At 37.3% G+C, this 27,689-nt stretch overlaps 4 protein-coding genes and 1 long non-coding RNA gene across 12 annotated transcripts; 2 read left to right on the top strand and 3 right to left on the bottom strand.

The window, feature by feature from the left end:
* Nucleotides 1-3,714: 3,714 nt before the first annotated feature.
* On the bottom strand, nt 3,715-5,961 carry LOC101473571 (troponin I, slow skeletal muscle). The gene is made up of 5 exons (XM_004563742.6): nt 5,863-5,961; nt 5,625-5,756; nt 4,958-5,047; nt 4,642-4,815; nt 3,715-4,377 (listed from the first exon to the last, which is right to left on the bottom strand). The coding sequence occupies exons 2-5, from the start codon at nt 5,733-5,735 to the stop codon at nt 4,291-4,293; spliced, it is 462 nt and encodes a 153-aa protein (XP_004563799.3). The 5' UTR covers nt 5,736-5,756; nt 5,863-5,961; the 3' UTR covers nt 3,715-4,290.
* An 8,276-nt stretch (nt 5,962-14,237) lies between these two features.
* On the top strand, nt 14,238-15,348 carry LOC143419404 (uncharacterized). The gene is made up of 2 exons (XR_013099361.1): nt 14,238-14,403; nt 15,045-15,348. It is a non-coding gene; the product is annotated as an uncharacterized LOC143419404 (long non-coding RNA).
* On the bottom strand, nt 14,442-19,786 carry LOC143412309 (troponin I, fast skeletal muscle-like). Of its 8 annotated transcripts, none has more exons than XM_076885954.1 (7): nt 19,473-19,786; nt 18,123-18,205; nt 15,922-15,963; nt 15,657-15,788; nt 15,346-15,435; nt 15,015-15,188; nt 14,442-14,835 (listed from the first exon to the last, which is right to left on the bottom strand). In XM_076885954.1, the coding sequence occupies exons 2-7, from the start codon at nt 18,144-18,146 to the stop codon at nt 14,749-14,751; spliced, it is 549 nt and encodes a 182-aa protein (XP_076742069.1). In that variant the 5' UTR covers nt 18,147-18,205; nt 19,473-19,786; the 3' UTR covers nt 14,442-14,748. The 8 variants fall into 8 exon arrangements, with proteins under 8 accessions (XP_076742069.1, XP_076742074.1, XP_076742073.1 ...); XM_076885959.1 differs by lacking the exons at nt 18,123-18,205; nt 19,473-19,786 and adding exons at nt 16,062-16,193; nt 16,908-18,116; XM_076885958.1 differs by lacking the exons at nt 18,123-18,205; nt 19,473-19,786 and adding exons at nt 16,170-16,193; nt 16,908-18,116.
* Nucleotides 19,787-19,880: 94 nt separating this feature from the next.
* Nucleotides 19,881-21,079, bottom strand: LOC101472184 (troponin I, slow skeletal muscle). Its single transcript, XM_004563736.2, has 5 exons — nt 20,973-21,079; nt 20,686-20,817; nt 20,516-20,605; nt 20,162-20,332; nt 19,881-20,045 (listed from the first exon to the last, which is right to left on the bottom strand). Exons 2-5 carry the CDS (start codon nt 20,788-20,790, stop codon nt 19,959-19,961), a joined length of 453 nt encoding a protein of 150 aa, XP_004563793.2. The 5' UTR covers nt 20,791-20,817; nt 20,973-21,079; the 3' UTR covers nt 19,881-19,958.
* Nucleotides 21,080-25,275: 4,196 nt separating this feature from the next.
* On the top strand, nt 25,276-27,052 carry LOC143419751 (interleukin-17 receptor A-like). The gene is made up of 5 exons (XM_076887118.1): nt 25,276-25,374; nt 25,497-25,518; nt 25,963-26,097; nt 26,250-26,374; nt 26,470-27,052. Exons 1-5 carry the CDS (start codon nt 25,276-25,278, stop codon nt 26,773-26,775), a joined length of 687 nt encoding a protein of 228 aa, XP_076743233.1. The 3' UTR covers nt 26,776-27,052.
* The last annotated feature ends 637 nt before the right edge of the window (nt 27,053-27,689 follow it).

Genomic DNA, 27,689 nt, shown 5'->3' with positions numbered 1-27,689 from the left:
TAAGTTGTCCTCTGCAGGTTGCAGCCAGGGACAGATTATGAAAAATACAGGCACTGGGTACAGATGGATAAAAGCCCTCCCTGCTCATCCTACAGGGCAGACACACCTACAATGAGGAAGTTGAAATTTGTATTTATTTTGTGCATTCACCTATACATCATATAGGTGTTTTCCATTATCTGACATCTCTGTATGCTAGATGTTTTTTTGTTTTGATTTTTGCATTTTAGTCTTTTTGTCATAATTGTGTGTTTCAATGTTGTTTCTTCACATAGTTTTTGTTACTTTTCCTGTCATTTTGCTTCTTTTTGGTGCCTTTTTCTCATTGTCAATAATAATAATAACATATACTTTATTAATCCTCATGGGGAAATCCCTGTCTGCATTTAACCCATTCACTCTGTGAAGCAGTCGGCAGCCTTTGGGCGCCCGGGGAGCAGTGTGTAGGGACGGTATCTTGCTCAGGGGTACCTCAGGGTAGTCGTTCAGTGGATTTGATTCATGGGTATTAATTTGACTCCTGAAACAGTGTCTGATAATGGTTAATTTGACCAAAAATTATTAGCCATATCTCAACTCGTGTTCCAAAATGTAATGACTTAGCTTTTTGGGACCAAACAATTAATGTCCCTGATCTGTTTCCTGTTGTTGATAAGCAAAATGCTTATCAACATTTGTATAGGCCCTTTAACACTCTCTGTCCACGTCATTAGATGTAAATGTTTGACTGCTTTTGAATGCAAATATTTAATAAACACATCAGATGGCAGCAACTCAGTATGTAGTATGTATGTATGAGTATGCAGACATGGTAAAGATGACCTGCTGAAGTTCAAACAAAGAGAAAGGTGACATAAATTATAATGTGGCATCCTCTGTACACCACCACAGTGGATTCTAATTTAAACAGTAAAGTTGTGATTAATGTGCAGACTTTTCACTTTGATTGATAAATGGTTTTAACAAAACTTTAACTAATTTTGACTGGCTAACAAAATTTTAAATACAAGGGCTGTTTTTAACATTCAGATTAAAACTGTTTGCAGTCATTGACTGCCTAAAGTCTAGAAGCCATTGACATCACCGTATGCTGCATTTCCTTCAATTCATTTGCTTCAATGGCAGTTGAAACAATCGAGTTTCTTTGCAACAGGAAACAGTTGCTTTTGCAGTATGCTTTGGTAATTTTCCATTTCCACTGTGATGAGTTTTTTTTTTTGCTGCATTTGACTGAGTCTGAGCAGAGGGTACAACACAACTTTGCTAAGTTGAATTCATTCAACTTAGCACGGAATCAACTTTAAATCAGAATCAGAATCGTGTTTATTGGCCAAGTATATGTGCAGACACAGATGGAGGCTCTCAAGCACAGCAATGTAAATCACACGCACACATAAACACACACAACACACACACACAAACACACACACACACATTACACATGCATACACATACATACACAAAGCTGTGTAAACCAGCTATAAATAACCAATCTAAACTTATATACATAGAATACAGAAATGAAGTGGAATGAATACTACAGAATGTGCATAAGGTGCAGTTTCAGTGGGAGCAATGTGACAATGACCGCAGTGTAGAACTGGATCAGCAGCTTCTTGGAGGTGCAGTCATTAGTGTAGAGGGAGAACAGTAGTGGTGAGAGGACACATCCTTGAGGGGCACCAATACTGAGAATAAATAAATGTAAATGGCCTGTATTTATATAGCGCTTTTACTAGTCCCTAAGGACCCCAAAGCGCTTTACATATCCAGTCATCCACCCATTCACACACACATTCACAGGGAGTTTGGAGGAGAGATGTTCAGGCAAAAGCTGAACTAAAGTCCACAAACAGGACCCTGGCATAAGTTCCCAGGTCGAGGTGTTGCAGGATGTAATGCAGCCCCATGTTTACTGCATCATCCACCGACCTGGACCCTCTGCAAACTGCAGAGGGTCCAGCTGGTGGCCTGTAATGTCCTTCAGATGGGCTAACACCAGTCGTTCGAAGGATTTCATGACCAAAGACGTCAAGGCGACAGGTCTGTAGTCATTCTGTCCTGTGATGGATCTTTATGCACTCTATTACTTCCAGTCTGATGGAAAAACATAGAATTTGTTCCAATTTCTTTAGTTGGCCTGGCACAGGACCTGAGACATCCATCTGTACAGAGGAAGTCAGGAGCAAAGTACAACAGTGAGTGCCTACAGCCACCCATACGGTGGACTCTGTCATTTTTTCTAGCTGCATTTCAGCCAGTGGTGTTGGGGATCTTCTCAACATTGAAGGAATAAGAAATGCAGATTTTGAACTGCCATAAATGTCACCTAGAAAGCATCTCATTGAGAACAGGCTCAACATTATTGAAGCAGCATAGGATCAACATTGACAGAGAACAGATCAAAAGTCAGCCAACATCCAAAGAAGAGCTTTGAATGTCCTACAAGCGGAATAAGTGTTACCAATGACTATTTAAAGAAATTAGAGGAAAAGATTTTTGCACATCATTGCATATTAGATTAGATTAGATTAGATAGAACTTTATTAATCCCTCGGGTGGGTTCCTCTGGGAAATTCGATTTCCAAAAAAGCACAGCACCGACAGAAGTTACAGAGTTACAGAATATTATATATATATATATATATATATACACACACACACACACACACACACATATATATAAATACAGAGACAATATAAATAAAATATATGAAGGGGATAAATAGAATAAATAGGAATAAAAATAAAAATAAAAATACAAGTGAATTGCACATTTCAAGTATTGAGTCTATTGCACTGTTGACTATTTACAAAAAGTATTGCACAAGGTATTGTACAGTGAGGTGAAGAGGCACTACAGCTTAGTTGTTCCCCCCTCCTTTGTCCTCCTGTTTTCCCTCCCTCTCCCCTCCAGAGAGGAGTTAAACAGTCTGATGACGTGTGGGACAAAGGAGTTTTTAAGTCTGTTAGTTCTTGTCTTTGGGAGAAGCAACCTGTCACTGAACAGACTCTTCTGGTTGTTAATGGCCGTGTGCAGAGGATGTCTGGCATTGTCCATAATGTCCATCAGTTTCTTTAATGTCCTTTTCTCTGCCACTGTCACCAGAGTGTCCAGCTTCATGCCGACCACAGAGCTAGCCCTCCTGATCAGTTTCTCCAGCCTGGATGAGTCCTTCTTTGCTGTGCTGCTCCCCCAGCACACCACAGCATAGAAAAGTACTCCAGCAACCACCGACTGGTAAAACATCCTCAGGAGCTTCCTGCAGATGTTAAAAGACCTCAGCCTCCTGAGGAAGTACAGTCGGCTTTGGGCTTTTTTATACAGGTGCTCTGTGTTGCATGCATATGAATAAAAATGTATTTTTAAATGTATTTTTAAAGAAAAAATAAGCATTTGATGAAGTTTGGATGCGATCATGCTGACCTTGGGTTCTTTTCTATTGTTAATGACTGATGCAAATTGTTGGGTGTGACGCATGAACTCGGAGAGGAGCCTTAGAGTTTGAGAACCATTAGGCTAATACAATTTCCAGAAAACCTTGTTAAAAATTATGAGTTGCACGTGACGTCTTTTTAACACTACAATAAATTCTGGATAAAGCAAATGTCTAACATATCAATTCACTATTCTGAAGTTTATGTTGATAAACACACAGACTATAAGCGTGATTCATTCTTAAACAGTACTGAAAGGAGAACAATGATTTCTGCTTAATGTTAAAGAGATTTTATTATTTGATTGATTATGACAATGCTTTGCTCATTAGTTTAATTAATACCACATTCATACAAGGACTTCATGAACAGTTGACTCCAGCATTAGCTGCCCCTGGAATGTGCATTCACGGTCTTAATCAGTTCAGTATAGCAAAAGAGCACAAGCTTTTTCAGACAACATGGGCAGAACATAAGCAGGACACATGAAAGATTTCTTGTCATATGCTCATCTGGTTTTCTGTAAATATGGGCGATTTTTTAAATAAATAAACAAAGTCAAAAAGCAGGGCGATATTATTGAAGTGACACAGGCAATCAATATTAATTCAGATATAGGCTAAAAAACTAAAAAAGCAATGTAGTGCTCTAATATGTTTAATACACATTTTTTCATTATGGGAAAAATATATATTAAGAGACAATTGTCCTAAAGACACTACTGATGCCTCACTACTGTCTGTATATTCACAACATGAGCTGTGTCAGAATTATAATCATTATAAAGTTAATGCAGTTGTTGCATCCACCTGTTTCTTAACAGACATCTTAACCCAGATATTCATTTTAAATCTATTGTCCAGCATTGAACAGCTTCTTTCTGCCCTCCATACCAGACATGGCATCCACGTTCTTACGCCAATCAGTCACTTCCTCTTTCTGCAGGGTGATAGTACAGTTAGTGCAGTTAAATTCATACTGAGGTGGGGATACATGCTTTTTAATAGCAAACACTGCAGGTATGTCTTTATTTTCATTGCACTAAATCTTAGTGCCTAGCACACTGTTGAACTTTGTAGCACTTCACATGCACTAGTTTCAAAGGCAGAATATGGGCATACTTTAATAGTGTATTTACATTGTTGTTTACATTCGGGACTCTTAAAAAATAGTGTGAATTAACATATATATTGCTCCACTTACCTTCTCCTCCTCTTTCTTCACAGTCTTGAGGTTGGCCTTGAAGTCCACAGACTCTTTGACCTTGGAGCCCAGCAGAGCTCCCAGCATTGCATCAGCAGACACCCTCACCCTCCTCAGATTGGGTCTCTTCATCTTGCCTTTCAAGTCAAAGATCTTTTGAGACAGATCCTGTATCTTTTTTCCAACACAGATTTTTTTTTAAAACAAACAAAAAAACCCATCCTCAGGATTAATTTATTGAACTTTTTATTGTCCGTATGCATCCTATAAGATTGTACTTAAAATACTTGGTTGGTTATTTGCAAATAATACTTACCTCCTTGTCATTTTTTGTCACCTTAAGAGCAATATCATAGCGCTCCTCATCAACCACGTCAATCTTCTGATGTAGCTGCTTGCAAAAATTCTGTGAATAGAAGATTTAAGTGTATTAGACCTGATGTGAAAACAAGTTTTTATCTAATTGGTTTTAATAATTTAATGGGAAAAACTGACAAGAAACGATACAAAGAGACACTGGAACATATATATGTGCAATGCCTTGGTGATAAAATACAAAATAAATTCATCTATATAAGTTTGTTTGATCCACAGATTGATATAAACAGTCTGTGTGAGTAGTTTTCACTGGGAATACTTTCTAATGGTCATAATGGTAAACTGTTGACATTGAGGTCTGTGGATTCTTCTGCTAAAGCGAGGCATTGCTTGAATTGCTGTTGAGGTTTTAAAATGTCATTTTCCAATGCCCTCAGTACCACAAACTAAATTATAAACACAGTAACTGAATTTGTGTGCCAGCAAAATTCTTGGTTATAGATATCACAAGACCTTAGAAAATAAATTATCAGTAATTCCTTGTGGCCAGATATTACCCAAAGTAGGTGGGGAAAAATGACCAGAGTTTTTATAGTTTCCTGATTTTATGTCAATTTTTGTTATGCCACAATCCAAAAAAAGTTCCTGCTATTTGACACATGTACCTGTAGGTCCTGCAAAGACAGACCGGATATTTGGAGGTCTGGCACTCTCTCAGCAAGGATCCTCTCTCGTTCATCTTTTTTGAATTGTTTTTCGTTCTCCAGCATAGTCATGGCCTTCTTTAGCAGTTTTGTCTGGTGCACATACAGGATGACACCTCAGTCAAACACACAGTATATGGTTTACAGTGCTTCAAGAATATGAATTCCTAAGATTAATACACAATTAGACAAAAGATACCTTCAAGAACAGCCTGCGAGATGCAGAGATTTTTGGCTTTGGTTTCTGGAAAAGAAGACAATGTTCATTTTATTCATTTGGCCGTGAATGTATTGAATGAATTGTTGTCAAATGCTCAGTTTTGCACTTATTTTCATTATTTTTTAATATTTAGATTAGAGAATTCACTCATTAATGTCAGCATTCAAGACAGGGTTAAAGTGCTGAAGGCATAGCTGGTGTGTTGCCTAGTTTTAATCCAATCGATTAAGCCATCTCATTGACAACTAACATTACTGACAACTGAAATCAACTCACCGAAGGCCTGTAAAGTTTGGAGCAAGGATGCAAATAGGTGGAGAGGAGATGCTTTGGTTAGATTAGAATCTCACATAGCAAATGCTAACGTGTATTGAAACTTAAAGGTTATACGTACGCTTCAGACATGGTTGCAGTCTTGTGTTCCCCCTCGTTTAATCTGCAAATATAAGAAAAACAAAGTTAGAACAACATCTGTATTTTTTTTTCCAGAAGGATACTTTTCACATTTCAGCCCATTGACTGTTGTAGCTACTGTGGGTTGGGTATACATAGAAGGCGACATAAACAGTGTATGACATTGTCAAAAGGTCAAACGTGTGACTTAAAAAAATCCTCACTCAAACAAATCCAAAAAAGGTTACAATAACCTGGCAGGTTATTTCTGAAAAAAGGAAACATACACAAAGACTAAAGAGGAGAAGATTTGTAAAAGTAAAACACATAAATCAAATGGACACTGTTGTGTGTTAGTCATAACTTCAACTCAGACATCTGTGAGAAGCCACAGATCTTAGATTTAGAAAAAAAAACAGTCCCCTCTTTGACTCACAAGTATATTTGTCGTTTTAATAAAAAATATGAAACCTGGTCTTAGTAAATGACAACATAATATCATAACGTAAATACTGTTTTAGAGTAAAAATTATTATATCCATTTTTAAAAATACTGATAAATTCAGAATGGCAAGAACAGTTTGAATATATTGCAACACATGTTTTTTATTTCCTTATCCCTTGATTCTCCTGTATTTCAAAATAAAATCCTTACCTTCTACAGCAGGTGACAAACACTCACAGGCGTCTTTTTCTGAGACTAGAAGGAAAGAAAGAGGGTAGATATATAGATTCCAGTGCTCATGTGAGTGGCTCACTAAAATAGATCCTCAGTCCACACCATTCTTGCACTGCGTCTCTCATATAACATATGTAAGAGGTGTGAAAGTTCTTGCAGGGATTGTCCGTCTGTGATTTCCTTAGTGGCTACATGCTAAGGAGGGGAGTGAAGTTTGAAGGAGCTTTAGTCCACTGTTATATGTGTTTAGTTACAGTTGATCCCATTTCCAATCCAAAGTGGACATTTAGGTAAACAGTTTAAAACAAGAATGCCAGAATTTCTATCTGGTATTGGAGCCAATAAACCAAAGACATATAACTTTACACCCCCAGCAAAAACATTAACAAACAAAGAGGGGATACTTTTGCATTTGTTTTAAGATGTCTCTAATAACCAATGCATTTCGATCATCTAAGAAATAACATGGTCTCTCATGGTAACAGCTAACTCACTAGCAGGTGGTAGTTTATCAGGGACAAGTAGCATTTCTCCACAATCTGCACTCTATTATGAAGCTCAGGGCATTGTGTAGATTTCAAAGAATTATGCTGCCATCACAAGGCTGCAGAGAAGAACTGCTGCAAACAGTCGCATGCATCACTAATACACAGCGGTCAATAGAAAAACAATATGATTTAAGCATATTCGAATGAGCATTATGTTACGATAAACTACTGCCTTAAAACAACAGTCTGAACATCAAAACCTATGAGAAGTGAACTTTGGATGAACTTTTGGCTTTCGTGTGATTGTTACCTTGACCTCTACTATCAACTTAATATGGGGCAGCATTCTTCTACAGCAGGGCAATGCATCCCAATGCATGGCAAAAATAGCAGTAGAAACACCAAGAACCCCAGGCTCTGAGTCTGGCCTCCACATTCTTCAGATCCCAAACCAAATGAATATCTACAAGATCTGCCAGAGCACACTTCATCATCGGTGGCCCCAGCAAAACTCAAGCCAACCCACAGGATCCAAAGGAACCACTGCAAGTGCTCTGGTTCCAGACATCACAGGATAGTCTAGTGGTGTTGTGTCCATGCCCTGATAGGTCAGAGCAACACAATACTAGTAAGGTGTTAATAATGATGTAGCTGATCGCTTTTCTAACTGAAGAAAAGCTTTAACTAAGTTTAAAAAGTCAGCAAGTGTTGTTATTCCAGGAGTCACTTGGTTTTAAGTCTTTGTCTTTCTTGCAGTTCACAAAACAAGATAATATACAGATAACAAATAGTGTAAAGAAATCCATCCATTTTCTTACATTCATGTTCGACCACATGTTTGCTTCCATATTTTCTAAAATAATAACACACACACACACACACACACGCACACACTTTAATAAATACATACATAAAAAAAACATCCAGCAAAAATGATTTTAATTGTTACTTTAACAGATTAATTTGTGGTTAGGAAATAATATCTCTTTTACTGGCATTCAACCTCACGATTGAGCAACACCCCATTTTTGACATGTAACCAATTTATTATTGTTCCAACTATAATTTAGAGTCTACAATGTCTGTTATTTTGAGTGTCATTATATCAGAATAATAGCTGTTTGGCTCCAAACTAATAAGATGTCCATAATTTACAGATGTGTTTTGTCTTGATTTAAACCAGCTGAATAATGCAACCTTTGAGTCACATTTAAAATTCCCATGGGTTACTGAGGAAAAGGCCACAATCTCACAGCCAAATTGTTTCCAATTAGCTCCCAGCTTTCTGTTGATCTTGCACACCACAATTTTTAAAAGTACAGAGGCCAAAATAAATAGAGACACTGTACGGTGCTATTCCAAAGTCTGGGAGAGAATAGTTGGAACGGCAAAGATATTTTATGTCACACATGAAAGCATTTGCTCAGGATTATACATTTGCAGAATTTTCTGAATCATTAGCTAATACCAATTTCACAGAATCTGTTGTTTCATATTGTTTAACTGCAGGCTGTAAACCTGCAGTATTACAGTTTTGTTTCAGTCTCACCTCTTTCAAAGCACTATTTTTGGCTGCTTTTATTTCCCTCGGGAATAAGACCACAATGAAGACTTAAACCAGAATTCAAGGAAGGTGAATATAGGGAATATTGCTGTATATTAAGTCATACTGGAACCTATGAAGCCAGGACCAAGTTTTCAAAAAGGGGCTTTATGCTTCTATTATATGTGGTTAAGTTGTTAGAGCCGTGCTGCCACTTGGAGGTAGCATTTATTAATTTTGCCTTCATAACAGAGTAATTTTACAGTAACCTTTAAAACATTTCGAAAAACCCTTTTCTGTCTATTCTCCTTTTTGACATTTAAATTTTTTTTTATTTATTTACCTATGGACTATATAAATAGAATAGAATAATTCTTTAATTGTCCCACAAGGGGAAATTTGGTTGTATTAGCAGCAAAAAAGCACATATACAAACAGAACAGGACACAGAACAGAAACACAATTTTTACATATTTTACATCTTGGACAATAGTTACCAAAGCAGAGTACTGTACAGTTATACAAATTAGAGTACAGATAAGTGGAAAACCCAGGTTGTAGTGTGCAAACAGAGCAGGATACTGAAAGATGTTTAAATAGTTAATGTTACGGTCGCTGACCTCTAGTGGCTCTCCCTCTGTAGAAGAGTTTTTTTTCTCCTTTTCTTGTGTTGCAGGTCTGCCTCATGAGCCACAGCTGAGGTGTGTTCCAGCTCGTCAGCCACGGCATATAGTCTGCCATCCTAAACTGCCACACCCCTGCCACTTCCCCCATTTTTGCCAGAGCTGTGAGCTATAGTGTTTTGGGCAGCGGGCCTTTGTGTGTGTGTGTGTGTGTGTGTGTGTGTGTGTGTGTGTGTGTGTGTGTGTGTGTGTGTGTGTGTGTGTGTGTGTGTGTGTGTGTGTGTGTGTGTGTGTGAGTGAGTGAGTGAGAGAGAACTTAAACTCTGTGAAACTTTGGTTTTCTTTCTTTTATTGTGTGCCCTTATTGCCATTTTTGTTTCAACTGTTTTCTCCTGTTTTTGGTTAGACAGGGAGCTCAGCCATTGTATTTTGTTTTGGTTAGAGAGTACTTGGGGCCCGTTCTTCGTACCTCGCTAAGTAAGTTAGCTGGATTTGATTGTTGACGATTTCGCGTGATCTTGGATCGTTCAGTTCCCCGAAGTTCATCCGGGACTTGCTGTCATAGCAACAGAGCCGTAAGCGTAAACCTGCTCGGGAGCAGGTTTACTTTATGTAAACAGGATTAGATCGCGGCCACGCAGGTATGTCCGCTTCATTTATAAGAAAGCAACAGCGATATTCCACCACTGTTTCACCATAAATAAATAACATCAATGTAACTGAAGATAATGCAGCACTTGATCCTTTTATTGATTTCACACAGATACATACAGGTCATTTCCTAAAAAAAGGGAAACGTACTATTAACATTCTATTACATGTATGTGATTATTACAGATGTAATTCATATTTCAGAGTAGTAATTGTAAATTACTTCGTGTAATCAAGATGAGAGACCACGGCTATAAAAGCGAAGGTGGATTTGGGAAGCCTGTCGCAGCCATGTCCTGTCCGTTTACGCGAGCAAGTACGAACCATGGCTATGCTTTCGCTCCTTACTTAGACCCCCAAAATGGCGGATCGGGCCAAAATCCTTTCCACGCCCACCCCCGTGACATCACGCTCCAAAGCCCGGACAGACAGGATCCTTTAGCTCAGCGCGACAGTGTGCTCATAGAGAGATATCGATTTTCCCGTGAGGATATTATTTACTTAACCAACTTGTTGACGAGGGGGTGCAGGACCACCACCTGTCTTTTTTTGCTCTGCCCTTTTCTTGGTTGCTGTTATGAACAAACAAACAGATTATTCCAGGGTCTCTTTCCAAGAGACAAAAAGCAATATAAGTGATAAATATTACCATTCTGTAGAATATTCTCATATTTCACTTTTACTTGTTCCCATGTTCTAGTGGGTCCTGTTGTGGCTCTAATGTGAAAGGGGATATAATATAACATGATATAATATAATATAATATAATATAATATTGGATAATATAGTGTGATATGATAAATCTACCCTACCGCCTACTGGTGTTGGCCAGAGGGGCTGATGGCGCGATATGGCAGCCTCGCTTCTGTCAGTCTGCCCCAGGGCAGCTGTGGCTACAACCGTAGCTGCCTCCACCAGTGTGTGAATGTGAGAGTGACTGAATAGTGGCATTGTCATGCGCTTTGGGTGCCTTGAAAAGCGCTATATAAATCAACTCCATTATTATTGTTATTATTAAATTACTTACGAGTTTAATTTGTCAGCAACTTTCTGCCAGCCCTCTCTCCTTGCTTTTGCAGCCTTTGCAGTGTTCCCTTGCGTTTTAATTAAACTCTGAAACTCCTGAAATCCCTCACTCAAGAGTTCTTGCTCTGCTGCCGAAAAATACCGAGCGCGCTCCTTCGACATTTTCGCCGACCAATCAGAGGGTTGCCGATCAATGTTTCTACTATCGATGCGTAGCCCCTTTTACGACACCCAGTGATCTCACATTACTTCATCCAGCTATACTAATCGTCAACAGCAGGTGTGTTCGGAGAACCGGATTAGCGAGCTCACGGTTAGCGCGATGATTTGGTCTTGGATGTGTCATTTGATCTTGGATGTAGTAAGCGACGTACGAAGAACGGGCCCTTGGTTTGATTTTTAGCTAAAAGGGGGGTTTTGTTTGTTGTTTTGGCCTTGGAGACCCTGAAGAAAAGAGCTTCCCTGTGTTTATTTTTACTGTAGTAGTTTTGGGCAATAAATCAAGTTCAATGACATCTATTCTCCAGTAGTTCATGTTTTCTCTTTCACTTTGTGTTACCCCTCACCCCAGTCAGCACTTCGTTTTTAAGTGGGGCGTAACAGTTAACAATATTTAGAATAATCAGAAAAGTACAGATTGTGTATTGTACCTGTGCATTAAAAAGTAGGCATGTAACTTCCAATAAGTTAGTGTATATGTAAACTGAGAAAAGTAATGTGCAAGTTATAACAGCAGAAGTTGTTACAGCGCTGATGTAAACATCTATGTTTGTTGGGAGCAGTTTTGATTGTAGTCTGACAGCTCAGGGAGGAAGGACCTGTGGAAACGCTCCTTCATGCATCTAGGATGCAGCAGTCTGTCACTGAAGGAGCTCTGCAGTTCAACAGAGTTTTACCAGACGGATTTGGAGGAGGAACTCTGTCAGAGCAGCTTCTCTCTCCTCTTCAGTTGATCACTTTCCCCCTGCTAACACAATATAATCTGAATGGGGGAAAAATGCATCAAGAGTGATGCATTTCTTATTTAAAATATTAAATATAATTCTTATATATGATTCTTACACGCAACATGACTTTTCTCACATTATAGGATACTATACACATATATTATGTTATTATGTTTAAATATTGTAAACAATATTTACAAATGTGATGCTGGGACGGATGCAAATATAGTAAATTCTCTGCATGTTTAGCACAGCTGGGCTGTATGCTGAGTATTGGTGATATGATGTTTATATACCCACCCCACACATTAATTGTCCTGTTAAAGCAGATCAATGAATTTGAGCATTTTACTCAAAGCTTTTTATTTTTCAGTTTCTCTGTTGTAATATAGAGGTGGATAGACATACATGGAAGACAACAGTGTTTAATTTGCTCTTAGTGGATAACATTATGAAAGGACAAGACAGTGCTCTATGTTAGTGGCAGTAGTAGCAATAACTGTGTATCCACTGCACTGGATATTGATCAGGAATCTGTCCCTATGATGCCAGACAGTTCGCTTAGATGCACCTCAAAACTGCATGCATGAGTCAGTGAGTATGACAGACAAGCACTAATGACTATTTGACAGGCAGTCAATCCATTTTATAGTGTTGTACTAACGACTAACTACTGAACGAGTGTCTAAAATAGAGTCTTGTCTGTGCTGCTGCTACTGTTTGTTCACCAAGAGAAGAATTTAATGTTGTGCAATGCATCACTACAATTTTCGAATAGAAGACAGTTAAACTTAATTTCTTGGCTCAGAATTTTGGGTGTCCACCTGTTAGTGGATGTGACAGGAAGTATTTAAAGAAGTTATTAAACTTATGTCAGGTCAGTCACATTCACATTATACCAGAGTCAGATCAGATCCAGCTGTTAAGAAGTCAAACAGCAGGGAGAAATCAACTAAGAGTGTTGTCATGTATTTGCTCTGCAGCTTTATTTATCAAACTAACGTGTCCATCTATAGTGCCACTATCGAAAATACTTTCCTACAGCGTAGTTTCTAGTGGGCACAGCTGATACACATCACAATTGCTTTATTAGGGTTTTAAAATCTCATTGCAAAAAGTCAGAAATAGTATATTTAGTGCACATCATCTGCAAGTTGTGATAGCACATTACAGGAACAGCTTGGAGTTAGAACAACACCAAAGGTTTGTCCTGCTTTATTTAGGGGAATAGAGAAATGAGGACAGGTGCTCGTCAGGGCTGGTGGTAAACTGAGCCAGTGTAGAGTTCAGTTTGCATCAGTGTTGTAACCGGGAGTTATGTTCACTCAAAAGGCTGCAACTCACATCCTCACACAAGGATTGGTAGACAGCAAACAATTAAATAAGAATGCTGAGGTGCAAGTCTGAGATAGTTAAATGCTATATTTAGACTCTTAATATTTGTTTTGAAGTAGTATCTCACTGATTTAGTGGTACAGTAACGTTGAGAGTGGTACACTAAAGTTCAAAGTGGTCCTTAGCACAGAAAAAGCTCCAAAATCCTTCATCCTGCACTTCATATAATGTGATCAGTGGGATATTTTCCGTAAACTCTCTTTGCCTGGCCGACCAGAATAAAAACCTCTACATTTACAATTACTTCCACTTTCTAATGATGTGCATATCAGGCTAGCAGACAGTGTGCTGGTCGCATGAATTGCTGCGATCTTCACCACACTTAAAATGTTTATTTACTTTCCATAATCACAAAATTTCCCTGTCCTCATTTTAGGTTCTCAGTGCATTAGTTGTAGAAAGTGAGAATTAAAACGACCTTTTTGTTAGATTTTTTATTGAGGTTTATAATAATAATCCTCCCACTGTCTCTTTGAGTTTTTATTTAATATGTTTTATGTGTCTTTGCCATCGTGCACCACCTAATCTACAATCGTACTGCATTTGCTACATTAAATTTCTGTCGAGTTAGGGAAAATTGCAACCCTGTGTGTTTTTTCATCTTGCAAATCATTTTTTTTTTTGTAATATTTGAATGAAATAGTTAAAAATCGGAATGAAAAGAGCTTTACTCCAATTTCTCACTCAGTTAACAGACTCTTTTCCCCCCAACTCTGCAGGTGCTGATGTGTGGCAACGGTATGTGCTATAACAACTTCTGTGGCTTTAAAAAAAAGTACGTAAAAGATGTAAAAGAAAAAGTACAGTGGCAGGTTTCTGCATCAGAAGTTTATTGTTATTATAATTATTGTTGTTGTTATTATGATGATGATAGTATTTTACAGAGATTTTAAGATAAAGAATAAAAGCAAAATCTGCTGTTTTCTGACTGTGGTGAACATACAAACCAGATAAAACTTCAACAAAGTGCAATTTGTGTATTTGTAAAACATACTTTTTCACTCCAATTAATATTTTTGCAAGTCTTTTAACACACTGACACTAAAACATACACTTTGTAGTTACTCATTGTGCACCGTGACATTAAGATTTTATTTTAAGTGCTGTCCAAAACGTGAATCTATTGTCCGGCATCAAACAGCTTCTTCCTGCCCTCCATACCAGACATGGCCTCCACATTCTTACGCCAATCAGTCACCTCCTCTTTCTGTTCACAGGAAGAAAATAATTCTTAGTGAAATGTTTCCCTAAAATAACCCTGAAATCATTTGAGCAATACTATCAACTTGTTGTAACTCGAATGTAACCATTATTTCAGATTAAACACTTTAAGCCAAGGGGTCAAGTTACCTGAAGTGATCTTAACACACTGACTGTGGCACTTACCTTCTCCTCCTCTTTCTTCACTGTCTTCAGGTTTGCCTTAAAGTCCACAGACTCTTTGACCTTGGATCCCAGCAGAGCACCCAACATGGCGTCAGCTGAGATCTTCACCCTCTTGAGAGCAGGCCGCTTCATCTTTCCTTTTAAGTCAAAGACTTTTTGAGAAAGATTTTCAATCTGCAGGAAACACATTAAAATGATAAGAATGAACTATGCTGTTGTGCAGAACCTGTTTCTAAATAATGATAACATTTGAGATATAATGACAAAAAAGGACAAGTAAAACATGTAATGTTAAGAAAGCCATTTCTGAAGGTCATAAAGAATGAAAAACCTCCTTGTTGTTTTTGGCAACTTTCACTTCACTATCATACCGTTCTTCGTCTACCACATCAATCTTTTGGTGCAGTTCTTTGCACAGAGCCTACATAAACAGAACAATATCAAATTGTTAAACAGAAGAGCATGAGCAAAAAAGATTCCTGCTCATTCCAGTGTCATAAATTACCAAAAATAAGATGGAGAAAACAGCACACATGAAAATGGTGTATATGCATGGCATCTGTACACATTAGAGAGTTACTTATGTGTGGGGCATTTCCACTGTGTTATTTCAGTGATGCTTCTGCAGTGACCTGCACATACCTGAAGGTCCTGCAGAGACAAACCAGACAGCTGAAGTGGAGGGACTCTCTCCCTCAAAGTCGTCTCTCTCTTCAGCTTCTTTTGCTCCTTTTCATCCTCCAACATCACAGTTGCTGTTTTCAGCAGCTTGGTCTAAGTTGTAGAAAATGCACGTAATGACTCAAATAACTGATAATAAATAACTAATATGGACTCCTGAATGAACAGCTTTCTAGTTTTGCTATGCATATTTCATCTGTTTTAGTAAAAACAAAGAAGAAAATACCTTAAGGGCAAGTCTGCGGGCTGCAGAAATCTTTGATTTTCTCTACAAATAAAAAGTAGACAAAAATACATTTTTTCAAATAATAATGTTAAACAACTGTTTAACTTCTTTGGAGATGTTAAGAACTTAGAAGAACTCACAGATCTGTGGTGGGTATGATGGTGTGGAAAAGGATAAGAAATAACAAGAGTTTGTTTCTACATGTTAAAAATATTTTTTAAATGCCTGTGGAAAAAAATGTCACTTACGCTTCAGCCATGGTTGACTTTTGTCTGTAAAATAATTAATACTGAAGTGAGAAAATCTACTTTTGGTAAAAAGGTTGTAAGAGAAGCATTATTAGCAGCGTATGAATGCATGATCATAGTATTATAACGTTTTAACAAGCTTCTAGGCTATGGTTCAATTTTGTAAACTATTTTCACTAGCCTGTTTTTTATACTTCTTCGCATGCTGTCACATCTTTTTACCGAGACAAGTCAAAGTAATCCAGACCTTGGACTGCTTTTTTTTTTTAAATATAAATGTTATGAAAGTTAAAAGTTTTAAATTGCCAACACTGCATGCTTGAGGGTCACAGATACTTTGAATGATATTCCTTTTTTAGTCCCGTTTGATAAAACCCAGATCAGAATAAAAATATAAATCTTTTAATCAGTTTAATTTAATTTTTAAAATGATAGATCTACAAAGATGGATTTTTGTAGAAAATGTATATAGCTGCTACAAATGAATAAAAGACACATTAACATCGAAATTACTTAAATTAGTTTAAACACATTGATGTGACCCAAGATTAGATATAAATGTGGCCAGTATTCTTATAAATATTGAACTTGTGAAAATACTATATTTCTTATACATTTTTTCATGATAGCTTTGTGTGTGTCATAATCTAATAAGGCACCTGTCAGTAATAACATCATAATAGAAAAAGAAACCCTTAACCTACACTACCATCACTCATACACATATATTAAACATACCTTTTTTAATCTCTGCAGAACACCCAGTTGGTGTGATCAGTCTCTGTCTTTAAATGACTGCAAGAAAACTCAAGTCAAATTTAATGACTCCTATTGCCTTCTCTGAGTGGCCAACCCAAAATAGCCTCCTCTATCCTGACAGCCAGTATATTGCATATCACTACACTTCTATCCCCCAGCAGTAGAAATATGTCAACACTGAGCCATTATCACTGATGAATACTTGTTAATCTACACTGTGCGCTTATCTTGAGCCACCTCTCGTTTTTTTGCATTTTGCTTAAAGGAGCCTGATCTTTTTGTAATGTTTTCAAAAGTGGTCTTACGCAGCAGTTCTCTGAGCTTTCTGAAGGTCTGTTTGTCAAAGTGTTTCTTTGAATATTGGCTGCTTTTTCACTCATTCTCAGTCGTGGCCATTTTCAGAAGAATGTTTGTTTGTTAATTTCTTTGATAATCATTAATGATTCAAGAATATACCAGGTAATTAACTCAAGGAATGAACCAACGCTGTGTCTACAGATGACAGGCTGCTTAGCAGATGATCTGCTCACATTTCTTTAGTTGAATCTACAAAACCTACAAAAGATAACGCACGCATTTCACAGGTGTTGTAGTATTTTTGCACCAGCAAAGTGATTCCCAAAAAGTATTAGCTGAAAACTTGTTAAATCCCAGCATGATGTGCAGTGTGCATTACAAATAAAAAGGAAATTGGACATGTAGAGAACAAAATAAGGATTGGCAGTCTTAAAAACAGTAGATGAACAGTACCTGAAAGTCATGTCCTTATGAAATAGAAAACAATCCGACAAAGACCTGACACGGGACCAGAGAGATACGTCTGGCCCTTAAGTTGGTATATCAGCTGTTCACTGAGGTCTCATGAGAAAGTGCATCAGTTGAAGGGTGGCTGTCAAAAAGCAATTCTTAAGGAAGTGAAACAGGAAGAAAAGGCTGAGGCCAAACTGCACCAGAACTGGATTGAAAATCAACGAAAACTCTCACAAATCCACATTTGAAATTTTTGGTTCAAATCATCATCAGTATGTACAGAGGTGGTCAGGAGAGAGGTAAACCAATAAGTGTGTACAGCCATCTGTAAAATACGATGGAGGCTCTGTCATGGTTTGGGGACGCATTTAAGGCAGTGGTGTTAGAGAGCTTTAAAAATTGATGGAGTCATGAAAACAGAAAAGTACCATCAGATTTACCTACCATGCAATACCACGTAGAAAGCATTTGAGGCAACGCTTCATTTCAATGATCCCCAACACACTACCAATGCAGTAAAAGCATACCTGGATAGAAAAACACACAGTGGAGTCACGAGCTGGCCTCCCCAGAGCCTGGACATCAACAGTGTTGAAGTAGTCTGGGATCATCTTAACAGAGAGTGGAATGAAAGGCAGCCAACATCGAAAACAGAGATTTAAATGCCCTTTAAGAAATCTGTAAAACTATTCCTGGAGACTACTTAAAGAAATTACCAAGAGTGTTCAGGTTGTGTTTAAGATTAAAGGTCAATATTTGGTCAGTACCACATCTACTTTCAAGCCAATTAAAATTGTACAAACTGCTTTCCCTTATATGCTGTATTTCCATGTATGTTTGCACACACCTGTCAGTAATTCACTTCACCGATTTCCCATTTTCCAGGCAAAAATACAAAAAATTTAAAAATAGGAAAAAAATGAAAATCTATTTTAAAAAAAGGCAAAATCACTTATACAGGCACATTTGTTTAATTGGCATCACACATACTGCAGATATTGGAATAGCAATAAACAATTAAAAACACTTTGAAAGGAAAAATCAAAATCCAGATAATCTGGATTTTCTTTAGTGCAGTTTTAATGTGCAAATATTAGAATTTATTACATAATTTGTAGGGGTGCAACGATACACAAAATTCATGGTTCGGTTCGATACTTTGGTGTCACCGTTCAATATTTTTTCGATACAAAAAAATGTTCATGCTTTTTTAATTTGTCATTTATTAATATTATAAATATATATTTTAACTCAAATTTAAATTTAATGTTGCTGAAACAACAAAGGGATAAAATAATAAATCTATCTGATCGAGAAATCACTCATCTTTGGAAAAGAGAGTTTATTACAGAGAAATAGCTCTTTCCGAAATAAAAGCTATACTACTCTTCTTCTGGGCTATATTCTCAGCAGCATATTAAACATATCAGGTCCCCATAAGGAGAATCATGTGCTAACGGCTGTCTAAATGACTCTGGTAAAGTTTGTAGCATGCATGCTTGTTGTTTTTGTCTGCTTCCACTTGTCTTTGCACTAGGATGATGTCAGCGTAAATGTGCAGTCATATTCATTTTGTTCCCACTAGTGCTGTCAGCGTTAATCTGAAATGACGTTAACGCAACAACACGGCAAATCTCCGTCAATGAGCTACCCCTGATCGCCCTGTGCGTGGGGCTGGACGGCGTCAACACGTTAACGAGCTAACTGCGCTAATGCAGTAGTTCCCACCAATGTAATTGAGCATTGCGTGGCACATCCGACATACTGTTTTACTTTTGTCCATGACGCGCTTACCTTCAGGGTCATGCTTCACATGAAGACCAAAATAGTTCCAAAGGCCAGATCTGAATGAGGGTGGGGGAGGTTCAATTCGCCATGTTGCAAGGAGCTTAGCTTCTGTCATGCTAGTTTGTGCTGCGCTCAGTGGATCTGCGCTTGACAGTGCAGCCTAGGCGGAGTAGTCGAACGCAGATCCACTGAGCTCTCAACACAGACAGCATCGTCAGAAGGAAAATTGATAAAATAAATTACAAATGTTGTATTGTTCGATACATATGCGTACCGAACCGAAAGCACTGTATCGAACGGTTCAATATCGATACGAGTGTTGTTGCACTCGTATCGTATTTTCTACTTACAAGTGTACATTAAGTCATGTTGACAAGTTTTGATTCACTCAGATAAAAACTCACTCACTTCAGCTTATGTATTGCAAACTAAAGCTTTATTTTAGCAAGATGTGTTGCTAATATAGCTTTATTTTTAACATGAGCAAAATTTTTATTGTCCAGCATTAAACATCTTCTTTCTGCCTTCCATGCCGGACATGGCTTCCACATTCTTCCTCCAGTCCGTCACTTCTTCCCTCTGTTTAAATATTAATTATGATTATTAAAATAAAAATACACAGATTTTAAATTACTCATTAATTTAGTTTAATTTCGTTTTTTGTGTAATTTTTGTTGCCATTTTGAAGTTTTTACCTTTTCATCTTCTTTCTTTACTGTCTTGAGGTTGGCCTTGAAATCAGCCTTTGTTAGTCTGGAGGTCTCGGTGCATGCACCCAGCATATCGTCTGTTGTTTTCTTGACCCTTTTCAAATTGGGCTTCTTTATACCCTTCAGCTCAATGATCTTCTGACTGAGTGATATAATCTGTGCAGCAAACATCAAACATGTGTATAACGTTTACACTCTGACAATGAAAGTACCTGCTGTTATTAACCGCTGTAGGTTTTAACCAACCCGTTCACCACTAGGGGCAGCATATTACCACCATTTTTTACACGCAGGACTATACAAAAAGTACTTTTACACTGTGATTCAGAATGTTTGTACCTCTTTCTCGTTTTTGCCTGCTTTGACCTCCATATCATAACGTGTTTCATCCACTACGTCAATTTTACGATGTAATTCTTTGCAAAGTTCCTGTACAGAAGAAAAAGAAAGATGTTTAAATGACATAAATTAATTAATTACCGATCATTTAAAATTTGTTTGGTCAGTACCTGGAGCTCCTGGACTGACATTCCTGACAGCTGCAGTGGAGGGTATGACTCATTCACAACTCTTTCTTTCTCCCTTTCCTTCTCTTCACCTTCTACCACCAGCATAGCAGCAGCCTTTTTCAGCAGTTTGGACTAAAATATAGTAAGGATTGAATCACTCTTTATAACATTAAAAACAATGGCTCTTTTGAATAATAATGATGATAACTATAAAAAATTAAAATGATAATAAAAAACCAAACACAACAAATGCAAAACACAAGTTCCTTTGAATCTATAAGACCTACTTTCAAAAGGAGTCGGCGTGTAACAGCAAACTTTCGCTTTCTCTTGGACTAAAACCAAAGGAGGTAAATTAGTGTAGATGATAAATATCATATGAAGTGCATAAAACTTCGAATTTGGATTAGGGATCAATTAATCGTTGTGAACATTGGCATTTTTACTCACCGGTCTTCATTATCAACATGGTGGTATGAGTACACACACACACACACACACACACACACACACACACACACAGATCACTTGTTTTATTTTTTTTTAACCTGAGAAAGGTTTTTTAAAATAGGTGAATGATGTAACATATTAAACAAATTATACCGTACTAGGAGAATACTCACCCCTCAGACATTGCTGCAGCTTATTATGCCTTTGGAAGAGAAGTACATTTTTTAACATCTAGTATCACAAATATAGATTCACAGATTTTCAGGTTAGTTTAAATTAATGTTCAAGCAAACATTTCAAAGGTTAAAGGTTTTGAACGTGATACTGTGAAGCTTCTCTTTCTCATATCTTGGTGTAAAGTTAATATTTTGGGGGGCTTTGGATGCAAACTACATTTATAATCCAGGTGATGTTGTCACCTAATTTGTGGACTCTTATTTTGAAGGCTGAATCCCATGGTCTTGTTTTTTTAACCGCATATTAAGAGCAAAGGGTGGAACTAAGCAAGAAATAAATTAGTGCATACGCATACAAAAGCAACTTGCAACTATGACCATAATTGACAAAATGAACAGAATCTTGTATTTTTAAAATATTTTTATTTAAAAATGTAAAACTAGTGATTGAGACCAAAAACCTATGAGGGATTTACTGAGGTCATGGGTCACATAAGCTCAATGGTTATTTTCCCATAGACTTCAAAACAGCTGGAATTCTTTTTAAAACCTCTTTTTAGAGTTGCCCCCTGCTAGTCATTAAAAATAATGCATGATTAAGGCTTTTGGGACCTGTAGGCCATCCTTTAGTTACAGTATTGGGTTTGGATTTGTGATCAAAGAAAAAACATACTGGAATATATTATCTTGTACTTTGGGAAGCTGTAACTAACAACTATTTTCTTATTTTGTTCTCTTTTATCCTTTTTTTTAAACTTTTGTTTACACAAAGCAATCAACTATGTGAAAAGACGTACAAACTAATAGATAATAACAATTTAAAAAAGCACACATTATTATTATTCCTAGTATTCTCTGTTGATAATAAGATTAGGGAATTCGAGATCTGCTAAACAGATTTATTTAGTCTAATAGCTCTCAGGGGCTTTCAGATAGTTTTCAGCTTTCTTCCCAGGAGTTGCCTGTTGCACAGCTATATTTGGCCACATTGCACTGTGTCCCATCAGCTGCTGTGGCCTTGATAATGCGAGAGACAGCCAAGCTACAAAAAGTTTGGCAGCACAGAAAGTGGAACAACACCATACCAGCAGATACCAGTAGATCTCATCCAGATTCATATTGTGGCACATTTTCTATCTTAGAAGATTGTTTATTTTGTTTCTCTGTTACCAACACTTAAATTTAGCTGGCTAATGTCTTTGAATAATCTCTCCATGATATATATGCTTTCATATTACGTAGCCTTCTCCTTATCTATATGTTTTTATTTACTCTGTATCTTTACCTTTAAAAACGTACTACTGATTACTACATTGTATTAAAGCGAATTTAATCGTGATAAACAGTTGTAGTTCTAAAAATAAAAAGCTCTCCTCACTTGACGACATTATCCAGTTTAAAATAAGCCATTCTAAGAGAGGGTGAAGGTCAAAGTCAACAAGCAAAGTCACAGCTGGTTTAAGGAAGCCTTCAGCCTTAGCTAGAAGGTTACCAGTTCATATGAGCAAACTATCGTCACTTATTACATTAGCTTTTAACTGCAGTGAAGGATCAAACGTGTTGTTACCAGAGCCAAAACACAGATGGGCAGTTTCAGCCTCAGATTACATTTCCTCACTCAAGGGGTCAAGACATCATTTAAGAAGCCTGAGATGTTGTGGGAGTAAAAGCTAGGCTGCCAAGTTCAAAAAGTTTTAAGACCTTGACAAAAGTAGCCACATAGCTGTGATCCTGTCACATAAATACCGGCTGCAGTATCACTGTCAGGGGCAGATATGCAGTATTCCTCTACCCCTGAGTTAAAACAAGACTCAGCTCGCCTGAGACAGCCAAAGGGCTTTAAATGCAGGTACTTTAACAACTCAGAAAATAAAACAGAATGGACCTTTAATGCCATTGTTAAAAAGAAACAATAGAAAAAAATTATTTTTAACTATAGTATAATAACTATGGTCCACTGAATCACCTTTAATGAGCCATCACTTAATCTTACATTGCTAGGTCAAAAGTCTCATTTAATATCCATGTTAAAAATCTCTGACTTTAATTTTCTTTTATTGTGTGAAACTTACCTTGGCGTTGACGGGAAATCAGACAAGGTAGTGGTGTGCTGAGAAAAGGAAAAGCACTTTATGGTTATTGCTCAAAGATTTACGTGCCCAAAGTATTGTGTGGATGGCTTGTTAAAATAGACACCCCCCCCGTCTCTGTCCACCTGACAATTGCTGCACCATGCAGCACAATCCATTTTTGATTTGCCCTCAACCCATGACCCATTTATTTTCATGTGATTGCATTGCACAAGGCACACCTCACGCTCCCCTCACCTTGCTGACAGCTGAGCTATCATCTGTAGATGCCAGGCACTAAAAGCATGGTTGCTTTTTTAAATATGCGCCACGGTGAGCCCTCATTGTTTGCTGGCAGAGGCCTACATTAAAGACCAGTTATTTCAGTGGTGCATGCTAATGTGAGTTTGTAAAAGTTGAAGTCTTGAAGTTTATTTCAACCTAACCTTTGAATCTGTACGTAGAGGCATTAAAAACAGGGTTTTAAGTGTATTTTCAGTTTGCATTTTAAGTGTGTTAAAACGTGGTTTTAACACACTTAAAACCATGTTTTAGGTGATTTTAAGTGTATTTATAGTCTATGTAAGTAAAGAATAGACTGCAGAGTAGTTTAAAGCAAGTGTTTGGATCATTTAAGTCTAAAGCATGGCTTTTATAAAGTGTCTCATGGTTACAGTATTATGAAGTACTTATTAAAGTGTATTTATCAATAAAAATCATTCACTAAAAACATTTACATATTTTGATCTACTTTGCAAGCATGATCAAGCAAAGCATATGCAGCTTTTCTAAAGTTTATATATCAGGGGAATGATACATTTTAAGGGTGAGGAAGTATAGAGATGAACACACACACACACACACACACATTTTGATCACAGCTACACTAAGGTATTTGATAAGGAGGAACACAGCACTTCATATCGCAGCCTGGGGCTGCTCAATAAAAGAGTATTTTTATATTTGGACTAAGATGCCACCCTGGCTTATGAATCATTGCCATGACTGCACTCACACACAGAGGTCAGATCTACAGTCTATTCTGGGCAGATTTCAGTGGAACAGGACTGTCTGTCTCTCTGTCTGCTTTAGTGTTATGTAAACTGATACAGTTGAGCTCAATATCCAGTAGGAGGCACAGTAACTCAGACAATGCAACAGGAATTATCACATAGCCACGTACTATGTTATAGCTGGTAACCATGTAGTGCATTGCTCTAAGTTTGTTCCCCACAATGCTGGACTGTCTCCTGGCTTTATGTGTTGAGCCTCTGAACTCACACTTTCTGTTACATGTGGGTCACAGTGGAAGTGGAAACTTGATTTAAGAGACGTTCTCACTAGCCAGGAGAGGTTTATTGTTCAAGTCTTCATTCCAGGTCAAGGCTCAAAAGTGTCCAAGAAAGAAAAGCAGTTTAAAAAATTTAAAGAAAATAAAAAAAGATTTAAATTAAAAGTTTTTGTTCCTTTTGGTTGTTTGTATTAGCCTTGCAACTGGAATTTAAATGTCTTGAAACAGGGGTCATTTCCTAATTGTAAATTTGGCCACTGCTGCCTCCTAGTGACTGTTTGATGTTTTAATATCTTTGTTGTTGTTATTAATCCCTAGCATTCAAAAACACTGCACTATCTAATTTACAAGCAGCTTGTGACATAAAAAAAAAAAAGGTGTCGTGCATTAGAATGGAAACTACGAGATACCGCTTCCTGTTTAGATGGCGATGTTTGATAAAACTGAAGAAAATCCTTGCTGAACTCACACCACAGATAGCGTTCGCTGTGTTTGTGCATGTTTTCAAGTGGGGATCTTTATTGTATTCATTTATCTTTCTCATTTGCTCTATTGCTTTTAAAGCTTTTCCAAATTGAGCTACAGGATCAGGATCTACACCAGCATGAGCCACTTTCTTTTTTTCTGTTTCTGTTTGAGTACTGGACTCACAAACTCGTCTGGTCTTAGGATGCTGGACAACCGTCTGGACTGCAAAAAGCCAGTGAGAATTTTATGCTACATTAACAATTTAAGCAGTCTGATTAAAGTTAGAGGTTGGGGATTTATAATCTTCATGAACTTATCCTGTTTGTTTTTGCATTTTTTTTTGTCTTATCTTTGCAGGGCCTTAACAATTGCACAATTAGTAAGTATATTATCTACCAGACCAGTTGAATAACGTTGACATACTGCTGTATAAATGAGGAAGAGTTCAACCATAGATATTTGAATAATAAAATTGAATAAAGTGCTGAAAGCATCATATTACTGGTATGCCAAGCAGTAAAATACATGCTACTTAAATAAATGGTGGAAAGATGGCTTTCTTTGCTGTACATTTACATATTACCTTTTATCTTGTTAATTATTGTCAAGGCTTAATAGAATCTTATCTAAAAATCATCCATAAAATGTTGCACAGTAGAACGTAACCTAGTTTTTGAAAGGAAGAAAACTGTGAGGAAGTAAAATGTATGTATTTTAAAATTATGCTTAAGGTAAAGGAGAGTAAATATGCTATATATTCCACCACTGCACACATCAGTGAAATATATTTTAGCATCATAATATAGAAATCCCTCGATGTCAGATAACTGCTCAGATGAAGAGAAAGTACCTAATACAGAAGCTCCTACCGGCCCAGATTCGCTGGATTTGAAACTCTGGAAGGGCAAACATGAGCTTGTTCCTGTTTTGAATGTGACGTGGAAAATACACATTGACTGTAAGTAAAGCTAATATTAATATATTTACTGTAGTTCACATTTTTTGAATATGTCAAGAGAAAAATGAAAACCTATTAGTGCTTCATTTAAAGGCGAATAGAAAATGAAATATTAAAAATGGCAACAAATATACCACTTTTTCTGTTCACAGCATCCATATGGGCGCTTAAGGGATCTCAAATTAATATTGTGGATCAAACTACAAATCAAAGTCTTTGTGTGCAATTAAGTTACACATTTAAACACAGTACAAAATTGCACAACGAAAACCATAAGGTAGAAGAAATAATTGATTCCGTAACCTTTACTTAACTATTACACATTCAATGAGAAGTTTAAATATGCGTGATTTTTTCTTTTTTCTTTATTAGTGGACCTTTTCTTTGGATGAAGTTGAGGTAGACTTCGGCCACACATACATGGTGACTGTTTTTAATTTGCCAAAACCTGAGAATGGAGATAACGGGAAAGGGAAGTCAATTGCCATTCCAAGTAAGTTACCACCAGATCTAGATGAACCGGAGAAGAAGACCTTTTTCAGACTCACATGTCACATAATACTTGTCCACGCCAGTCAATTTTTTAAGATGTTTGGTAATTGTAATCATTTAAAGGATGAGAGCTGCTTACTGTTGCTGTGTGGTTTGTGGACAGGAGTTGCAGCTGCAGATCATTGAGCTTTGGTTGAGGTTTGCACTTTGACTGGGCCATTGCAACCCGTTGATTACTTCCTTTTTCACCCACTATGTTATAGATTCGCTGCATTGTCCTATTGGATGATTAACTTTGAGCCAAGCTCTGGCAGATGGCCTCATGTTTAACTCTAGAGTACTTTGACATACAGAGGAGTTCATGTTTGACTCAGTGACTGCAAGGTGCCCACGTCCTGTGCCTGCAAAACAAGCACCTTTTTTTTTTTTACAGTCAGTGTGAAGTGTTTGTCCTTATATGTTGTGCAAACATGATGCTCTGCATTATGGACAAAACATCTGTCTGAAGGTCAGAAGTGGGTTTTTTTTCAAATGCCACTATACAAGCCTAAGCTGTTGCTGTGTTCTTCTTAGAAAGAAGAGGCTTTCCAAACAGGGCGCACTAGTTCAGTCCTGTTTTTTCTAAATGTGCCATTATCTACTTTAACATTTAACAGACTAACTGAGGCCTGTAGAGTGTGAGATAAAGCTCTTGGGTTTTCTCTAAGCATTGAGCATTTGACCTTTTGCTGAATTTCCTAGGGCATCGACTGCTGGGAAGATTATGGAACATCTAAATGTTGCAAACAAGCAAGATGCCAAAACGTATACTTTTATAGACGTTGTCACGCTTGCTGATGGTCAGTTAATCAAATGCATTTGATCAGCATTACCCGGCTGCTGCCTACCATCTTAAATCATAAGGATGCAATAAGGGAGTACTCAGTTTTCTCACAGAACTGTAGCTCATTTTAATCCAGGTGTAAGCACAATATGAGCTAATGTGGAAGTTACAGCCACAAAATGTTGCAATCAATACCATTAAACAGCAAGAAGAACAAGAATCAATGAAGCAGTAATTATAATAACAGTAATTAAAATAATAATCAATAATAAGAAAT

The sequence above is a fragment of the Maylandia zebra genome, linkage group LG7, assembly GCF_041146795.1.
Source record: "Maylandia zebra isolate NMK-2024a linkage group LG7, Mzebra_GT3a, whole genome shotgun sequence".
Taxonomy (NCBI): Eukaryota; Metazoa; Chordata; class Actinopteri; order Cichliformes; family Cichlidae; genus Maylandia; species Maylandia zebra.
The sequence above is the reverse complement of the archived record's forward strand: the minus strand, read 5'-3'. Positions and strand labels throughout refer to the sequence as shown.